General features: G+C 38.1%; 1 protein-coding gene and 1 long non-coding RNA gene across 2 annotated transcripts in view; one reads left to right on the top strand and one right to left on the bottom strand.

Moving 5' to 3' along the window:
• The window catches only part of SDAD1 (SDA1 domain containing 1), a 31,267-nt gene extending 21,324 nt beyond the window's left edge, over nucleotides 1-9,943 (bottom strand). Inside the window, exons 1-6 of the mRNA XM_054728196.1 lie at nucleotides 9,766-9,943; nucleotides 7,177-7,281; nucleotides 6,348-6,446; nucleotides 3,474-3,584; nucleotides 1,987-2,058; nucleotides 1,569-1,669 (exon numbers count right to left, since the gene is read on the bottom strand). Of these exons, the coding sequence (XP_054584171.1) occupies nucleotides 1,569-1,669; nucleotides 1,987-2,058; nucleotides 3,474-3,584; nucleotides 6,348-6,446; nucleotides 7,177-7,281; nucleotides 9,766-9,855 (578 nt within the window). The 5' untranslated portion in view covers nucleotides 9,856-9,943. The remainder of the gene's footprint in view (nucleotides 1-1,568; nucleotides 1,670-1,986; nucleotides 2,059-3,473; nucleotides 3,585-6,347; nucleotides 6,447-7,176; nucleotides 7,282-9,765) is intronic.
• Nucleotides 9,944-10,095: 152 nt separating this feature from the next.
• LOC129150765 (uncharacterized) lies at nucleotides 10,096-14,101 on the top strand. The gene is made up of 3 exons (XR_008557515.1): nucleotides 10,096-10,163; nucleotides 13,332-13,784; nucleotides 13,911-14,101. It is a non-coding gene; the product is annotated as an uncharacterized LOC129150765 (long non-coding RNA).
• Nucleotides 14,102-14,166: the final 65 nt, after the last annotated feature.

The raw sequence follows: 14,166 nt of genomic DNA, 5'->3' as shown, positions 1-14,166 counted from the left end.
AACGGCATGTAAGAAACGTTTAATAAAAATTTCGTAACTTAATTTTTACAATATCCTGTCATACATAATTATTAATAACAAACTACAACATTCGCTACTGACTGATTACTATAATCGCATTGCATTCATTTTCCTTACGCGCCTTATGCACAGACGCACCATTTTTCTCCACTAATACTAGCAGCAAATATTTTAGCAACCAACTGCCACGTTATTAGTCTTGGACTGACTTGATTGGTTTGCACAACAGGAAATATTTCGCTTTCGGAGAACAAGAAAAATAGGTTTATTTGCATTACGCTTATTAATTTGTATAGTTACTCAATGTCTGGTAAGTTAATGTTCAAGAAAAAAATATTAATTTTTATTAAAATATTCTATTATTTTATGTTAACGATTACTCATTTATTTCAGCCCTTTGTATTCAGCATGTTTCTATTGAAATCAACCTACATTTCTATGAAAATTGAAGCTTTTGTTTGTTTGCAGCCCACATAAACTTAAACCTTGTTTACTTGGCCCGTGTTAGCCTTTGAGTTTGACATGCAAGAATCAACTAATGAAAGCATAAAAAGTGGAACAAATCGATGCTTGTCTCTCTTCCCTTTCCTCTCTAAAAAACCCCCAAAAAAACAAGAAGATGCCCTTCGGAAAATTTTAATGGTATAGGAGCCTATTGAAGAGAAGTGAAACAAATAAAAATCTATTAATATAGCAACATTCTAACAGTAAAAATTCATGCTAAAGACAGGAGAAATTATAAATTATTAACAGTGATTGTCTCTGGGTGGTGAGACTATCAATAATATATTAAAAAGACTTTTCTGGCCTGACTGGTTTGGCTCAGTGGATGGAGCGTCAGCCTGCGGACTGAGGGGTCCTGGGTTCGATTCCGGTCAAGGGCATGTACCTTGGTTTTGGGCACATCCCCAGTGGGGGATGTGCAGGAGACAGCTAATCGATGTTTCTCTCTCATCGATGTTTCTAACTCTCCATCCTTCTCCCTTCCTCTCTGTAAAAAATCAATAATAATAAAAAAGACTTTTCTGGCTTCTTTAAATTTTCTGTTGCAATGAATATTACTACTTTTATAGTACGTAAATAAATAAATAAATAAATAAATAAGAAAAGCAAAAGACATGAGTTGGCGGCACTATACCAACAAACCAAAGTTCATAAAACATGACATTTTACAAAAATAGGATAAATTGACTTGAAAACTGCCAGAGTGGCAAAGTAGAAAGAGCACAGATTTCAGAGTCAAGACAGATCTGGGCTTGAATTTTAGCTCTTCCCTTTATTAGTTACTAAACTTAAACTCTATGAACTTTAGTGTCGATACCTATCAAATGTGAATAATTCCAGACAAGCTGCATTACTTTGTTTTGAAGGGAGAACAATGTAATATAAGGTGTATGTGCTCAACAAATGGTATCCAGTGTTGATGCCTCTGCATTTTTACTTCCATTCTTACTCAAGATCAAGAAAAATAATTGTGCATGTGCTCTGTAGTAATTACAAATAAACCAAAGATTCTATTTCTCAAGCGACAAATACATATATATTACCAGATGTTTCTTCTGTAGAGTTCAATCATCACATCCAAGGATATCTTAGCTGCAGTTGCATTGCTGTCTCTTAGCATGGTGTACATGAAATTCTGCAACACCTAAAGAAAAAGAGGAGAGCCGAAACCGGTTTGGCTCAGTGGATAGAGCGTCGGCCTGCGGACTCAAGGGTCCCAGGTTCGATTCCGGTCAGGGGCATGTGCCTTGGTTGTGGGCACATTCCCAGTGGGGGGTGTGTAGGAGGCAGCCGATCGATGTTTCTCTCTCATCGATGTTTCTAACTCTCTATCCCTCTCTCTTCCTCTCTGTAAAAAATCAATAAAATATAAAAAAAAAAAAAAAAGAGAAAAAGAGGAGAAAGAAGCCTTAATACACTGATGGTACAATGCTGCAACATGGAAAACAAAAGGATACTTACTACATTCACTTTATTGTTCTTGTGTTTTGCATTTATATTCTTGATATCAGTCACAATGTGCGTGTATAAAGTCTGAGGAAAAGAAACAAAAACATATATACAAATATTAACCAACATTTCAAACTTTGCTTAATTTGGAGATAAGTACAAATGTACAAGAGGATTTAATATTATCTACTTTACATTTTATCACAAAAAGACCAAAAACAAAATAAAAAGCAGCAGCTAAAATGCAAAAGGAAAACTGCCCTGAAAAGGTTAATTATGGAGTTACCATATAACCCAATAATTCCACTCTGAAATAGTCAGAAAGTGAAAACAACCCAAATGTCCAATAACCTATGAATGTGGTATAATCATACAATGGAATAGTATTTGGCAACAAAAAAGAATGAAGAAATACTGATATATGCCACAACATGGATAAACCTTGAAAACTTTATGCTAAGAAGCCAGACACAAAAAGCTATATACTGTATGAGTCTGTTTATATGAAATATCCAGAGTAGGCAAATTTATAAAGACCAAAATAGATGGGTGGTTGCCTAGGGATTGGGAGAGATGGGAGGATGGGGAATGATTGCTAATGGGAATGGGATTTCTTTTGAGGGTGATAAAAATGTTCTAAAATTGATTGTTGTGATACTTGCAAACTCTGTGAGTATACTAAAAACCACTGAATTGTACATTTAAATGGATAAATTGTGTATGAATTATATCTCCATAAATTGCTATTTAAAAAAAAGAAAAGTTGCTCCATTTTCTGAGCCCCTAACTTCATGCAAGATCATATTGGCAATACATGTATCATTGGTGCCCAAAACATGTTCCTATAAACAACTTTTATCCCACAAGTTAGACCAAGAAGTACAATTGCTAAAATCAAATGGTGGCAGTCTCTAAACACTTTGAAAATGTGAACTTATATTTTTTTGGCTTAAATTTCTTTTATAAACCTTCAGCTTCTGATCTTATATAAGCAAATTCAAAGTCATAGGAAAACAGTAATAACAAAAAAAGTTACTAGTTCCTTGGGGGCTGAGGTTGGGGCAGTTATAGCTATGAGTGTCCGGTCCATGTTCTGATTTAGTTAGTCAGTACACTGCAGCGAAAAGGACTTGGGTTCTGGAGTCAGACTGCCTGGGTTTATACTCCTGCCCCACCACTCAGAATCTGTGTGACTCTGGGCATGTTACTCTACCTCAGCCTTTTCATCTGTAAAATACTACTACTACTAAATCCTATATCATTAAACGAGTAAACAAATAAATATTTAAAAGCTCTGAGAATGGTACCTGGCAAAAAGTAAGCATTCAATAAATATTTAGCTATTACCACCATATTGCAGCAAAAAATGGTCGATTTTTTCCTATTAAAATTATTCTTAACTATATCCAATAATGTGAAGCATCAAAACTTCACTCTACAAGTTTTATGTTACTGCAAGGGAAAATGAGATATATGAAAAAAGCAATTTTGCTCTTTACCTTTCGCAGAAGCTTATCATGGCAACGCAGAAGTTCAAAGAAGAGTTCTAGTAAACTTGATGGATTGATGAGATTCTTATTTCTCAGCAAGATCAAAGCTTTGCAAAATGTCTCAGGAAGGAAAAGAAAATATACTATAAGATAATGATTAAGTTAAGAAAATGAAGCATGTATATGACAAAAGAGACTATTAATCAGGCATCAGAACAGAGTCTCTGCCCTCATGGGCCTTACACACTAGGGAGTATAGCAAAGAGAGGACAGACAAGCAAGTAAGCACATAAACAGGAGTATCTCAGATAATAAATGTGACAAAGGAAGTAAAACAAGGTGATATAATTTATACATTGTGGCTACTTTACACAGGGAGGTCAGCATCTGACAAAACCCCAGTAATCAATGAATCCACAAAGATAAGAAAGGTGGGTTAACAATAATAACATAATACACTAAACTGGAATAATCAATCTGAATTTGTGACCTTACAAGGCATTCTTTTTGAAGTATTGTTAGTACTTCAACAAGTTGTAGTACTCTTGCTTACCACCAACTTTTATGAGTATCCTTATCACTCAAAATGTTTCCTCTAATTCTCTTCTCCATTCGATGGAACAAATAATCCTTGGAGAATAGCTGACTATAAGTCTCGAGGTAGGACAAACAGTAAGAAAGGGTTTGGAACTATTTCTGCCAGAATGCAAGGATGCTTTAAAAACATCAGGGGTATTGCTGAAAGAAGAAGCTCCCACCCGACAGGTGGTGACTGTGAAGGTGGCCATCACAATAGCCAATTAAAAAGAGGATCGTCCTGGCTGGTTTGGCTCAGTGGATAGAGCGTTGGCTGGCGGATTGGAGGGTCCCAGGTTCGATTCCAGTCAAGGGCTCATGCCCAGGTTTCAGGCTCCATCCCCAGTGGGGGGTGTGCAGGAGGCAGCCAATCAATGATTCTCTTTCATCATTGATGTTTTTAGCTCTCTCTCCCTCCCCCTTCCTCTCTGAAATCAATAAAAATACATTTAAAAAAATAAAAAGAGGATCCATCAGTATGTTCTAAATGATTCTTCTAAAAAGAAATGCTAATTACAGATTCAATCCCTTCTTTCCTAGCAAAGAAAAATTTTAATTAGTGTTTTAAAAACCTACTAATCATCATAAAATACTATAAAGAAACATACACACACATTTGTTTATTTAATAACTAGAGGCCTGGTGCACGAATTCGTGCATGGGTGGAGTCCAGCCGGCCCACCCCAATGAGGCGGGGGGGGGGGGGAGAGGGGGCGGGGAAGGGGCTGCAGGCAGTTGGCTGGCCGGCCCCGCCCCCTGGTCGAACTCCCGGTCAAGGGGACAATTTGCATATTAGCCTTTTATTATATAGGATGCTTGCAGACCAGTTTGGTTTGGTACCACACAAAACTTAAAGAAAGAAAACTTAATTACTTGGAAAGACACCGAGTCTCCATGCTCAAAATCTCAAATCTGTACAACCCAGAGGAACTTGAAAAGCTCCATGACATAAGTAAAAGGCTTCTGATTTAATGGTTGGAGTTTGAAGCCTCCTGGGCTGTGCTGTCAGGTCCTATGACCCTAAGGGTTAACCAGTTGACAACCCTAAACCTGCAACCTTGGTTTGTCTAAAATGACATTCTTTTCTGTTTGGGCCTAATCAAATTAATAAAATCTTAGAGAAGTATAAACAGAGTTAAATATATGGACTTAGCATTTTTATAAATTTTTGTATAAGATATCAATGTTTTGTGATCATAATATTTATGTAAGTTCTACTTGCTGTAAAGGTGTTTGGAAAGCTAATGTATACAATTTTAAAATGCCTAACGTTGAGTTCCCTAGAAGTAGAGCCCGATTCATCACAGTGGTTTGTCTAGAAGGGAAGGCAGCAAAATAAGGCAGAGAAAAGCTGAGCAAGGATGTGTCCCTGGCTGAGACTAGCTCTAGTTAGATCACAAGCCCTGGAGTACAAACTGCAACAGAGAGTGGGACCCACCTTGAGGGACAGGGTCAAGGTTTTATACCACTGGGTTGGTCAGGTACCAGCTGTGAGATGCAAGGTCAACCTCTCAGGTACTAGGTCTCCCATTTAGCTGACAACAATGCTCCAGAGAACAGGCAGCTGAGGGCCATTAGGTAGGGGAAATGGATGCACTGGCTTGATAAAGGGGATCTTGGCCAGGACCCAATGTCAACCACTAGAGTAACAATATTTAAATGTTCAAACTGGCTATTTAATGGATAAATTTATTAAATTAAGCATTATACAAACCATAAGTTGAAATTAAAGTTCTTCAGACATATGAGATTTGAATGACTAGAAGGAATCACCTATTCAAGAGGGAAAAGAACATCCTTGGGAGGGTTAGCATGCTGAAAGATCAGAAAGAATATAACTGAAGAGACAATGAGATTATAGACACACACACACACACACACACACACACACACGCACACACGCACATACAAGCAGGAAGCAGATCATGTAAGAACTTACAGGCTACGATAATACGTTTGAGTTTTATCTATAATAATAAAAGCATAATATGCTAATTAGACTGGACATCCTTCTGGATGTCCTTCCTTCCGTCCAAAGCCACAGCAGGCGGGGGCTGAGGCAGAGGCCCCCCGGCTGTGGTGGTGGTGGCAGCAGGCGGGGGTCAGGGCCAAAGCCTTGCACGAATTTCGTGCATCGGGCCTCTAGTTCTAAGTATAAATAAGCCACAGAGGATTTTAAGGAAGGGGTGACACATTTTGTTATACAATTTAAAAAGATGTTTAGCTGAGAGGCTATTTTCATTTACACACATATTATAAGAATACACACAAAACAGCACAAGTTATCAATCCAAATACTGGCTCTACCATTCGAAGATCTGGATCCAAGACAGTGTGATTGTAGGAAAGAAGATCTTTCACCTCTTGAGGAAAATTACTTAAATGTTCTGGGTAGCAGTGACCAATCTGTAAAAAAACAAAGACTCTTCTGAAGTCTGTCTTTCTCTCCTATAATTCATGTGCATATATTTCGGATTTTCTGCAAAATTCTGCAAAAGGGGAATAAAGGCTATTTCATAGCGGTAGATGGTTCCAAATCATATCTTTTTCTTCTACATGTAAATTTCTCCAACTCCTTTCATATTTCCTTAGTCTTATTAAAATATGTGTGACATGATTTAGAATCTGATTTTATAATGATTTTGAAGAAAACAAATAGTCTGAAAGTTTTGTTCTGGATGGGTTTGTGAAAAGCTCTAGCAAAATCTTCCAACTCACCACACAGAGAAAATAAATTTGCCAAGAGGGAAAATTGCCTGTCCGTGGTAGCTCAATGGTTGAGCCTCGACCTATGAACCAGAAGATCACCATTCGATTTCCGGTCAGGGCACATGCCCAGGTTGCGGGATTGATCCCAGTGTGGGTGTGTGGGAGGCAGCTGATCAATGATTTTCTCTGATCATTGATATTTTTCTCTCTCTTCCTCAGCCCTTCCTCTCTGAAATCAATAAAAATAAATATTTAATAAAGTAAAAATTTAAAAAATAATAAAAACAATTTTTTTTTAAAAAGGGGAAAATTCTTTTAAATGAAGCTTTCATTCCTGAATGGAATAAGGTTGGGTATTACTGGAAAAATATCCTGCAAACTACGTGTAACAACTGGTCTTGGTTTTACACAGAAATTATCTTCTTACCTGTGCCATAAACATCACCAGCTCTGCCAGTTCTTTGCTGGGTTTATTTGGTTGTAATCTGAAAATCTCCACATTGGATTTGTAGTGATTATACTGCTGTAGAAACTGTAGAAAAATAAAATTTAAGTTAGTCACTTTTTATTATATGACTTGCTCAGTACAGAATGAAAAATTATTTAAGTCTTTGATAGTGATATGGAGAAAATGTGGCAAAAGTATGTATAAACTCTTTCCTTACCTGCATTTTCAAAATAAGTGTTGAAAACTTTATGTACATCACAGGTAATCTAAAGATCCCTTCCTTTATCATTAGAAATGTAGGTGGTGTGGTGTAAAGAGTGAAGCCAAGAGGCAAAAACTCAGGTTCTGGCCCTATTCTGACATTTACTATCCAAATGGCCCCTATTACAGTGTCTGCGCATACAGAGCACTTATATCAGCAGAAAAACACCATGTCAGAAAATGTAAATTATGTATTTCTTATGTACATGAAGCACTCCAGTCAAAATTCCCTCCTTCTTTTAAATACCGATTAAGATTTTATCCTGGAGTTATAGATAGGATGTATTAACAGCCAAAAGCAATAGACACACAGAAATAATGATAATAGCTTCCATTTGTTCATCACTTGCTTTATGCCAAGCTCACTGTGTCCATTATCTCACTTAATTATGTTTAATCCTAACAACAACCTAACAATGTTAAAACACCAGACATCAATTAGTTCCATGTATCTACTCTTCATCCATAGACCACAGCTTTGAGTGTGTGCGTGAATGAAGAGAGTGAGAGAGCAAGAGACAGACACTATGAGAATGAATATTTCTTAATACTGCAAGCCCTAAATGATTAGTGAACTCCAAATCCATACATCCAATTAATTGTCTGATATATCTGTGAGGCGAACGTGATAACTAACCACTACACTACGGAAACAACTGGCTTGTCTGATATATCTGTTTGGATGTCTACCAGACATTTCAAACTTAACATGGTTAAAAAACATACTAACTCTTGATTCCCCAACAAAACTGGTAGGCCTTCAGCTTTCTCCAAGAATAGGACTTAGATAGAGACCTGCATGCAGCCCCTACATGCTTCAGATAAGACCCTATCTCTCTTGACTCCCTACTGCCATTGACAAGAGTGAGAAGAGTACCCCAGAACTCAGGGTGCTTCCGGCCAGATCCTTATCCCACTTCTTCCCCAATCCCACCCCAGCCCAGCCACCACTGTCAAGGCATATTCATATACAATTTTACTTTCTTCATAATCCTTACTACTATATGATTGCCATCTAGAACTTAAGTCCAAGAGAAGAAGGCTCTCATATCTGTCTTATTTATCATTGTATCCCCAGTGCCTAGAATTATACTGACACACAGTAGGTATAATACCAGTATGTGTGGATTTGCATATGCCTTCACCAAGTGAATGAAAGAGCAATTCTCTGAAGAATTATGTCTTTCTTACATATTAAAAAGGCTCTGTGATTAATGCTCCCAAGCAACACAATTGGTCAACAGCAGGGTCAGGATTAGTTAGCTCTGAAAACAATGTTCTTAAATACAGCACTGCACAGCTACAACTATTACTTCGTCAATGGTTGTGCTTTACACATCTGAGCGTCTCACCTGTTACTTAAATTTCTTGTATTTGTTTCTTACTGTTTATTTTCCTTGGAAAGGCTTTCTATATTGGTGACCTAAACCACTGAAACTGTTATTTGGCAAAAAGCATTCAATTAAATATTTCTAAGTGAAAAGTTGGGGGAGGAGAAAAATAAGAAGAGCAAAAGATGAGTAATTGGGTTAGTCATTGAACAAATCACAATCTAGTGAGGAAGAAGCACCAACAATGGCAGCAGATGCCTAGCAGGTAGCTCATTAACGCCCCGCAGACAATGGGTGCCTGAAGAACATATCTGCCAAATTAATATAGTATCAAAATCACTACTTTCAATTTGTCGCTCCTTGGCTCAAACACCCTTAATGTTCACAATTTGTATGAAATCAGTATACAAAGTCCCTCGCAATCTGAACCTAACCTTAATTTTTAACCTCATCTTCTTCCGAAGCAAATTCTGATATCCAGGTCCCGGCAGCTTCCGATACGACTGAATCCTGATTTAACAAACGATACTAAGCTCCTGTGTCTATCCCTTATACTTGAGAATGTCACCTCCTTCCCAACACAACCTACCGCAGAGCGCGGGCTCTCTCGGGGCAAACAGACGTAGGTTGAAAGCATCCTGAGAAATGACACATGAAGTGTTACCAGTTCATTCAAGTTAGGAGTTTCTGAAAAGGCAGAGAAACCTACAGGAAGTTGGAGGTTGGAAGCGCGCCATCTGTCTCTCTAAAGCAAAATGAGGTATTTAAAGGTCCGTGGCAGCGAGGTCTACAGAGCAGATAGAAAAATCCGAAGGGACAGATTTCCAAGAGGTGGACAACGAGCCTGAAGGCGTGTCCCTTTCAGTAGCACACGCGGCCAGCCAGGGACCCCAACTCCACAGCACGCCCCCCCAACCCCACTCGTGTTTCAACCAGGCGCGCCTCGGCCTCCGGCGTCGCCGCGGCGCACTCCCACCTCCTCCACGTAGGCCGGCGGGTCCCGCTTGATCAGGTTCTGTAACTGCGGCAGGTTGCTGGGCAGTTTGTTGTTGTTTCTGCTGGACATTTTGGCTGCTGACGAGCTCCGCGGCGGGCAGTTTTAAAGAAAAGAAAAAAAAACCTACAACGATGACAATTACCACCCGTCCCAGATCCTGCCGGGAACCGTGCTTCAGGGTAGGACCGGAAGCAGCACGTGGGACGCACAGCCAGGAGCTGGACTACGGGAACCTCCGAGGGTCAAATTACTTTCACTGCCTTAACGCTGAGCGGTCGCTTTTTACGACACTTTTATTCCTGGGCCAACCGCTGCTACTATCAATCGTTTCTGAGACATTATGAAACGCACAGGTTTTTTTTTTCTTCTTCACACACGTTAGTTTATTTCATCATCCCGATACACGTTTGTGAAACAGATGAGGATTACTAGTTTGTTTGGTGTTTTAATCCCACAGCCTAAAGTTAGAAGCTAAAAATATCCATGGGGAGTAGATAGCACTACCTTATTTTTTAAGAAGGGGAGGAGGGTTCTGGTATAATTTTAATACGATTTTGTTTTGTTTGACGTTGTTTCATCTCAATGTGACCCCAGTTAAGGGAAAAGGGTGTGGATTGGATGAAAAGTTGTATATATTGATTACTTAAAAATGAAAATTAATTTGTGCTGAAATGTCAACCACTGTTAGAACATTTGTAAGTACTCTTCAGCCAGAGTTTTAAATTCAGATCCCAGTAATCCCAAGAGAATACATTTATACAATCTCACAGTGCAAAAATAAGCCTAGTGAATGAATGTATGAGATAGGGTGTTGTTAATACAACAATACGTTTGATCACTCACCCTATGCCAGGCACTGTTGCAAGCATTTCAAGTGTACTAACCCATTTAATCCTCAGAACAGCCCTCTAAAGAAGGTACTATAATTATCTTCACGTTATAGATGAGGAAACAGCCTCAGACAAGTAGACTGCCCAAAGTCAGCTGGTGAGGAAGCTGGGATTTCAAATCCAGGCGGTCATGACTGTAACTAGATAAGAAAGAAACAAGTAGCCTGACAGCTGTCAGCTGGTAACAAATTTGGCATTAATGGATGAACAGCAATGTTCCCTTGCTTAAAATAAGCAATTTCACAGAACACCAACTTCAGTCAAGGTCACCTGTGACTAAGCCAAAACCAAGAAACTCTAATCACATCTGATGGCACACACAAAATCAAGAACGATGTGCAAACCAGGATTAGTTTTTCAGTTGCATTTTGAGAATGGCTATTTATTAATCATTGAATTGAGTATTGTGTAGTTAAAAATGTATGCAATCCATATTTTATTTGAAAAACCATTCATAGATTTAATTTAAAATTCCTGTCAAAATTATAAGCGTATGTACCATGCATATTCATCTTGAGTCACCAAAATGTGACTTGTCACAAGCTTTTATTCACATTCGATATGTCAGGCACTAGGGTAGGTGCTAGGAATACAAAAATAAATAAGGCATGGGCATTTGCCCTCAAGGAAGTCACAGATTAATAAGAGAGATGAATAGATAAATCTATTTAAAGTGAATAAACGTGTTTTTATAATAGCTCAGTGGAAGCAATAGAAAGGACAACCGGCCTAGAGAAGTCAGAATGTTTCACAGTTTTTGGTAGTATTTGATTGAAATCCCGAAAGCTGAGGGAAAGGAAGGCTTTCTAAATAAAGAAAACAGCCTGTATAAAGGTGCAAAGTCTTGAAAGAGTCTAGTGGATTTAAGGGATGGCCAGAAGTTTGGTGCGACTAAATGTTGGAAAGGGAGTGTGCAACAGAAAAGATGAGAAAAATGAGTTGGGTGAGGTTATGTAATGTGGGTGATGAAAGGCTTTACATGCCAACCTAAGGAGGGCTAATCTAAGTAGCACATTTTACCGCAAAACACCATGAAAGCAGGATCTTTTTATTTTATTTTTGATGAAAAAATAATCAAGGCTGAGAGTGGCTACCTGAATACAGCCAGCCTCCCATACCCATGGGTTCCTTATCCTTGCATTCAACCAACTAAAGATGAAAAATACTTGAAAAAAAGGTTGCATTGTTGTTGACATGTACTATGTAGCTAATTACATACGATGATTGCATCTGTAGTGACATGTACAGACTTTTTTCTTGTCATCATTCCCTAAGCAATGCTGTATAACAATTTACACCGTGTTAGTTATTATGAATACTAAAGAGATGATTTAATGTATACAGGAAGAAAAAGGAAAGAAAAATAAAAAAATAAATAAAATAAAGTATACAGGAGGATGTGTGTAGGTTCTATGCAAATACTATGCCATTTTACATAAAGGATTTGAATGCCTATGAATTTTGGTATCTGCAGGAGGTCCTGTAACAATCCCCTACAGATACTGAGGGACAACTGTGTGTATTTAGAGTGACTAACTGAATATGCATTTTAAAAATTCTAAATAATGGTTGTATTATGTGTAATATGATGCACATATGTTTAATGTATATTAGCTAGATCAATGCCATATTCATTTCTATATTTAGTCTTGAGTGGGTAAAGGAAATTTTCATCTTTTTCTGATCCACAAATTATTCTTAACCTGAAGTAAATTATTCTAGAAAAGAAAATATCCTTATACCTTTGCACAGGAGACACTATTATAATTGTAAATTCTGAATTCAAATGGATTAAAAATTTATTTATTGCCAAAACCGGTTTGCCTCAGTGGATAGAGCGTTGGCCTGCGGACTCAAGGGTCCCAGGTTCGATTCCGGTCAAGGGCATGTACCCTAGTTGCGGGCACATCCCCAGTAGGGGGTGTGCAAGAGGCAGCTGATCAATGTTTCTCTCTCATCGATGTTTCTAACTCTTTATCCCTCTCTCTTCCTCTCTGTAAAAAATCAATAAAATATATTTTTTTAAAATGTCTTTATTGAAGGAGCATAGACTAGAGGGATTAATTGTTTATTGTCTGCCTTTCTGCATTCTATTATGAGTTTAATGAGGATTTTGTTTTGTTCACTTTCCTATCCTCTGCATTTGGAGCAACTCATGGCAAATAGTAGGTAATCAGTTAATATTTGTTGAATGAACAACCTTTAATCTCATCCAATTCTTCAATTGTGTGACTTATTAAAGTAAGAAATTAATATGTCTTAGATATCCACAATGGAAATTTACCTCAAAATCAGTACCTAACTAACATGTGAATTCTAGTTATGGTCTCTCTCACTAGAAACCAGTGATATTGACTATTTTCGGAAAAGCCAGGAATGTGTCAGTACTTTTCTAAAAAAAAAATACATTGTTTTTTTAAAAAACACACCTGTTAATGTAGCCACTGGAGGGAGCTCACGCTTCTCTTTTTAACAAGAAAATTACACCAATTTTACAATATGACCTCATACAAACTCATCAGGAAACTGGTGCCAGAAGAAATTTTAGTTCTTTTCAAGGCTAGTTACAATAGGGAAAGAGAACATATAATGTGTATAAATTCCCCATTTGTTTCTGTGCTTGTAAATCATTCTTGCTTGCTTTTCTATTTCTAGAAAATATGGAAGTTGTGGTGAGATGTCCTCAAGGATTCTATTCATTTTAGGAAACAAAAGTGGTGGGAATACCTGGCTCCTCTCCCCTGGAATGTGCTCCTGGTTGTACTATCCTCAGGGACTTAGTTACAGAAGGAACAGCCTCTCCTCTGTTGTCTGCCCCCAACCTGAGAGACCCACAGGGGTCACTGGGTGATCAGAGAATCTCACCTTCCAGCAGAGGAATGGAGCAGTGTGCGGACCACCGGGATACTATTTGGCTTTGCATTTGATAGAGCATAAAGGAAGAATGAAACCCACTTGGAGTCTTCTGATTTCCATCTAATTGTTAACAAAATAATTTAAGCCTAGAGAAGTGGCCTTTTCCCATCCTGGCAGTCCTAAACTAGTTCACATGGCAGTTATTTTAAAGTAAACATACTTAAAGGAGTACAGGCAGCATCATCATAAAAGGTGGGTATCAGGTATCTATGAACCAAAACCTATGGGGTACTGGATGGACCATGAAAGGGGATAATGTTTGGGGAGAACACTTAGAGAAACATTAGAGAGCATAATCTCTCATTCCTCATTTTGCAGATGAAGAAATTGCTACTCAGGTCATAAGACTTGTCAAGGCTACTCAGCCAGTGAGTGGCAGGACCAGAAACATACCCCAGTCTCTTGATTTCCAGGCTCCTGTTTGTATGTCCATCTAAAGGGTTTCTTCCAGTGTTAAAAGTCTCTGTTTGAGGCGGTATGAAATAATAATAAAGATAATAGCAGCTAACACTTATTGCTCAAAATAAGAAGTCTATCACACGTAATCGGTGTCATTTGGGTTCTCTGAGAAGTA

This window comes from Eptesicus fuscus, chromosome 2, assembly GCF_027574615.1.
Source record: "Eptesicus fuscus isolate TK198812 chromosome 2, DD_ASM_mEF_20220401, whole genome shotgun sequence".
NCBI lineage: Eukaryota > Metazoa > Chordata > Mammalia > Chiroptera > Vespertilionidae > Eptesicus > Eptesicus fuscus.
The sequence above is the reverse complement of the archived record's forward strand: the minus strand, read 5'-3'. Positions and strand labels throughout refer to the sequence as shown.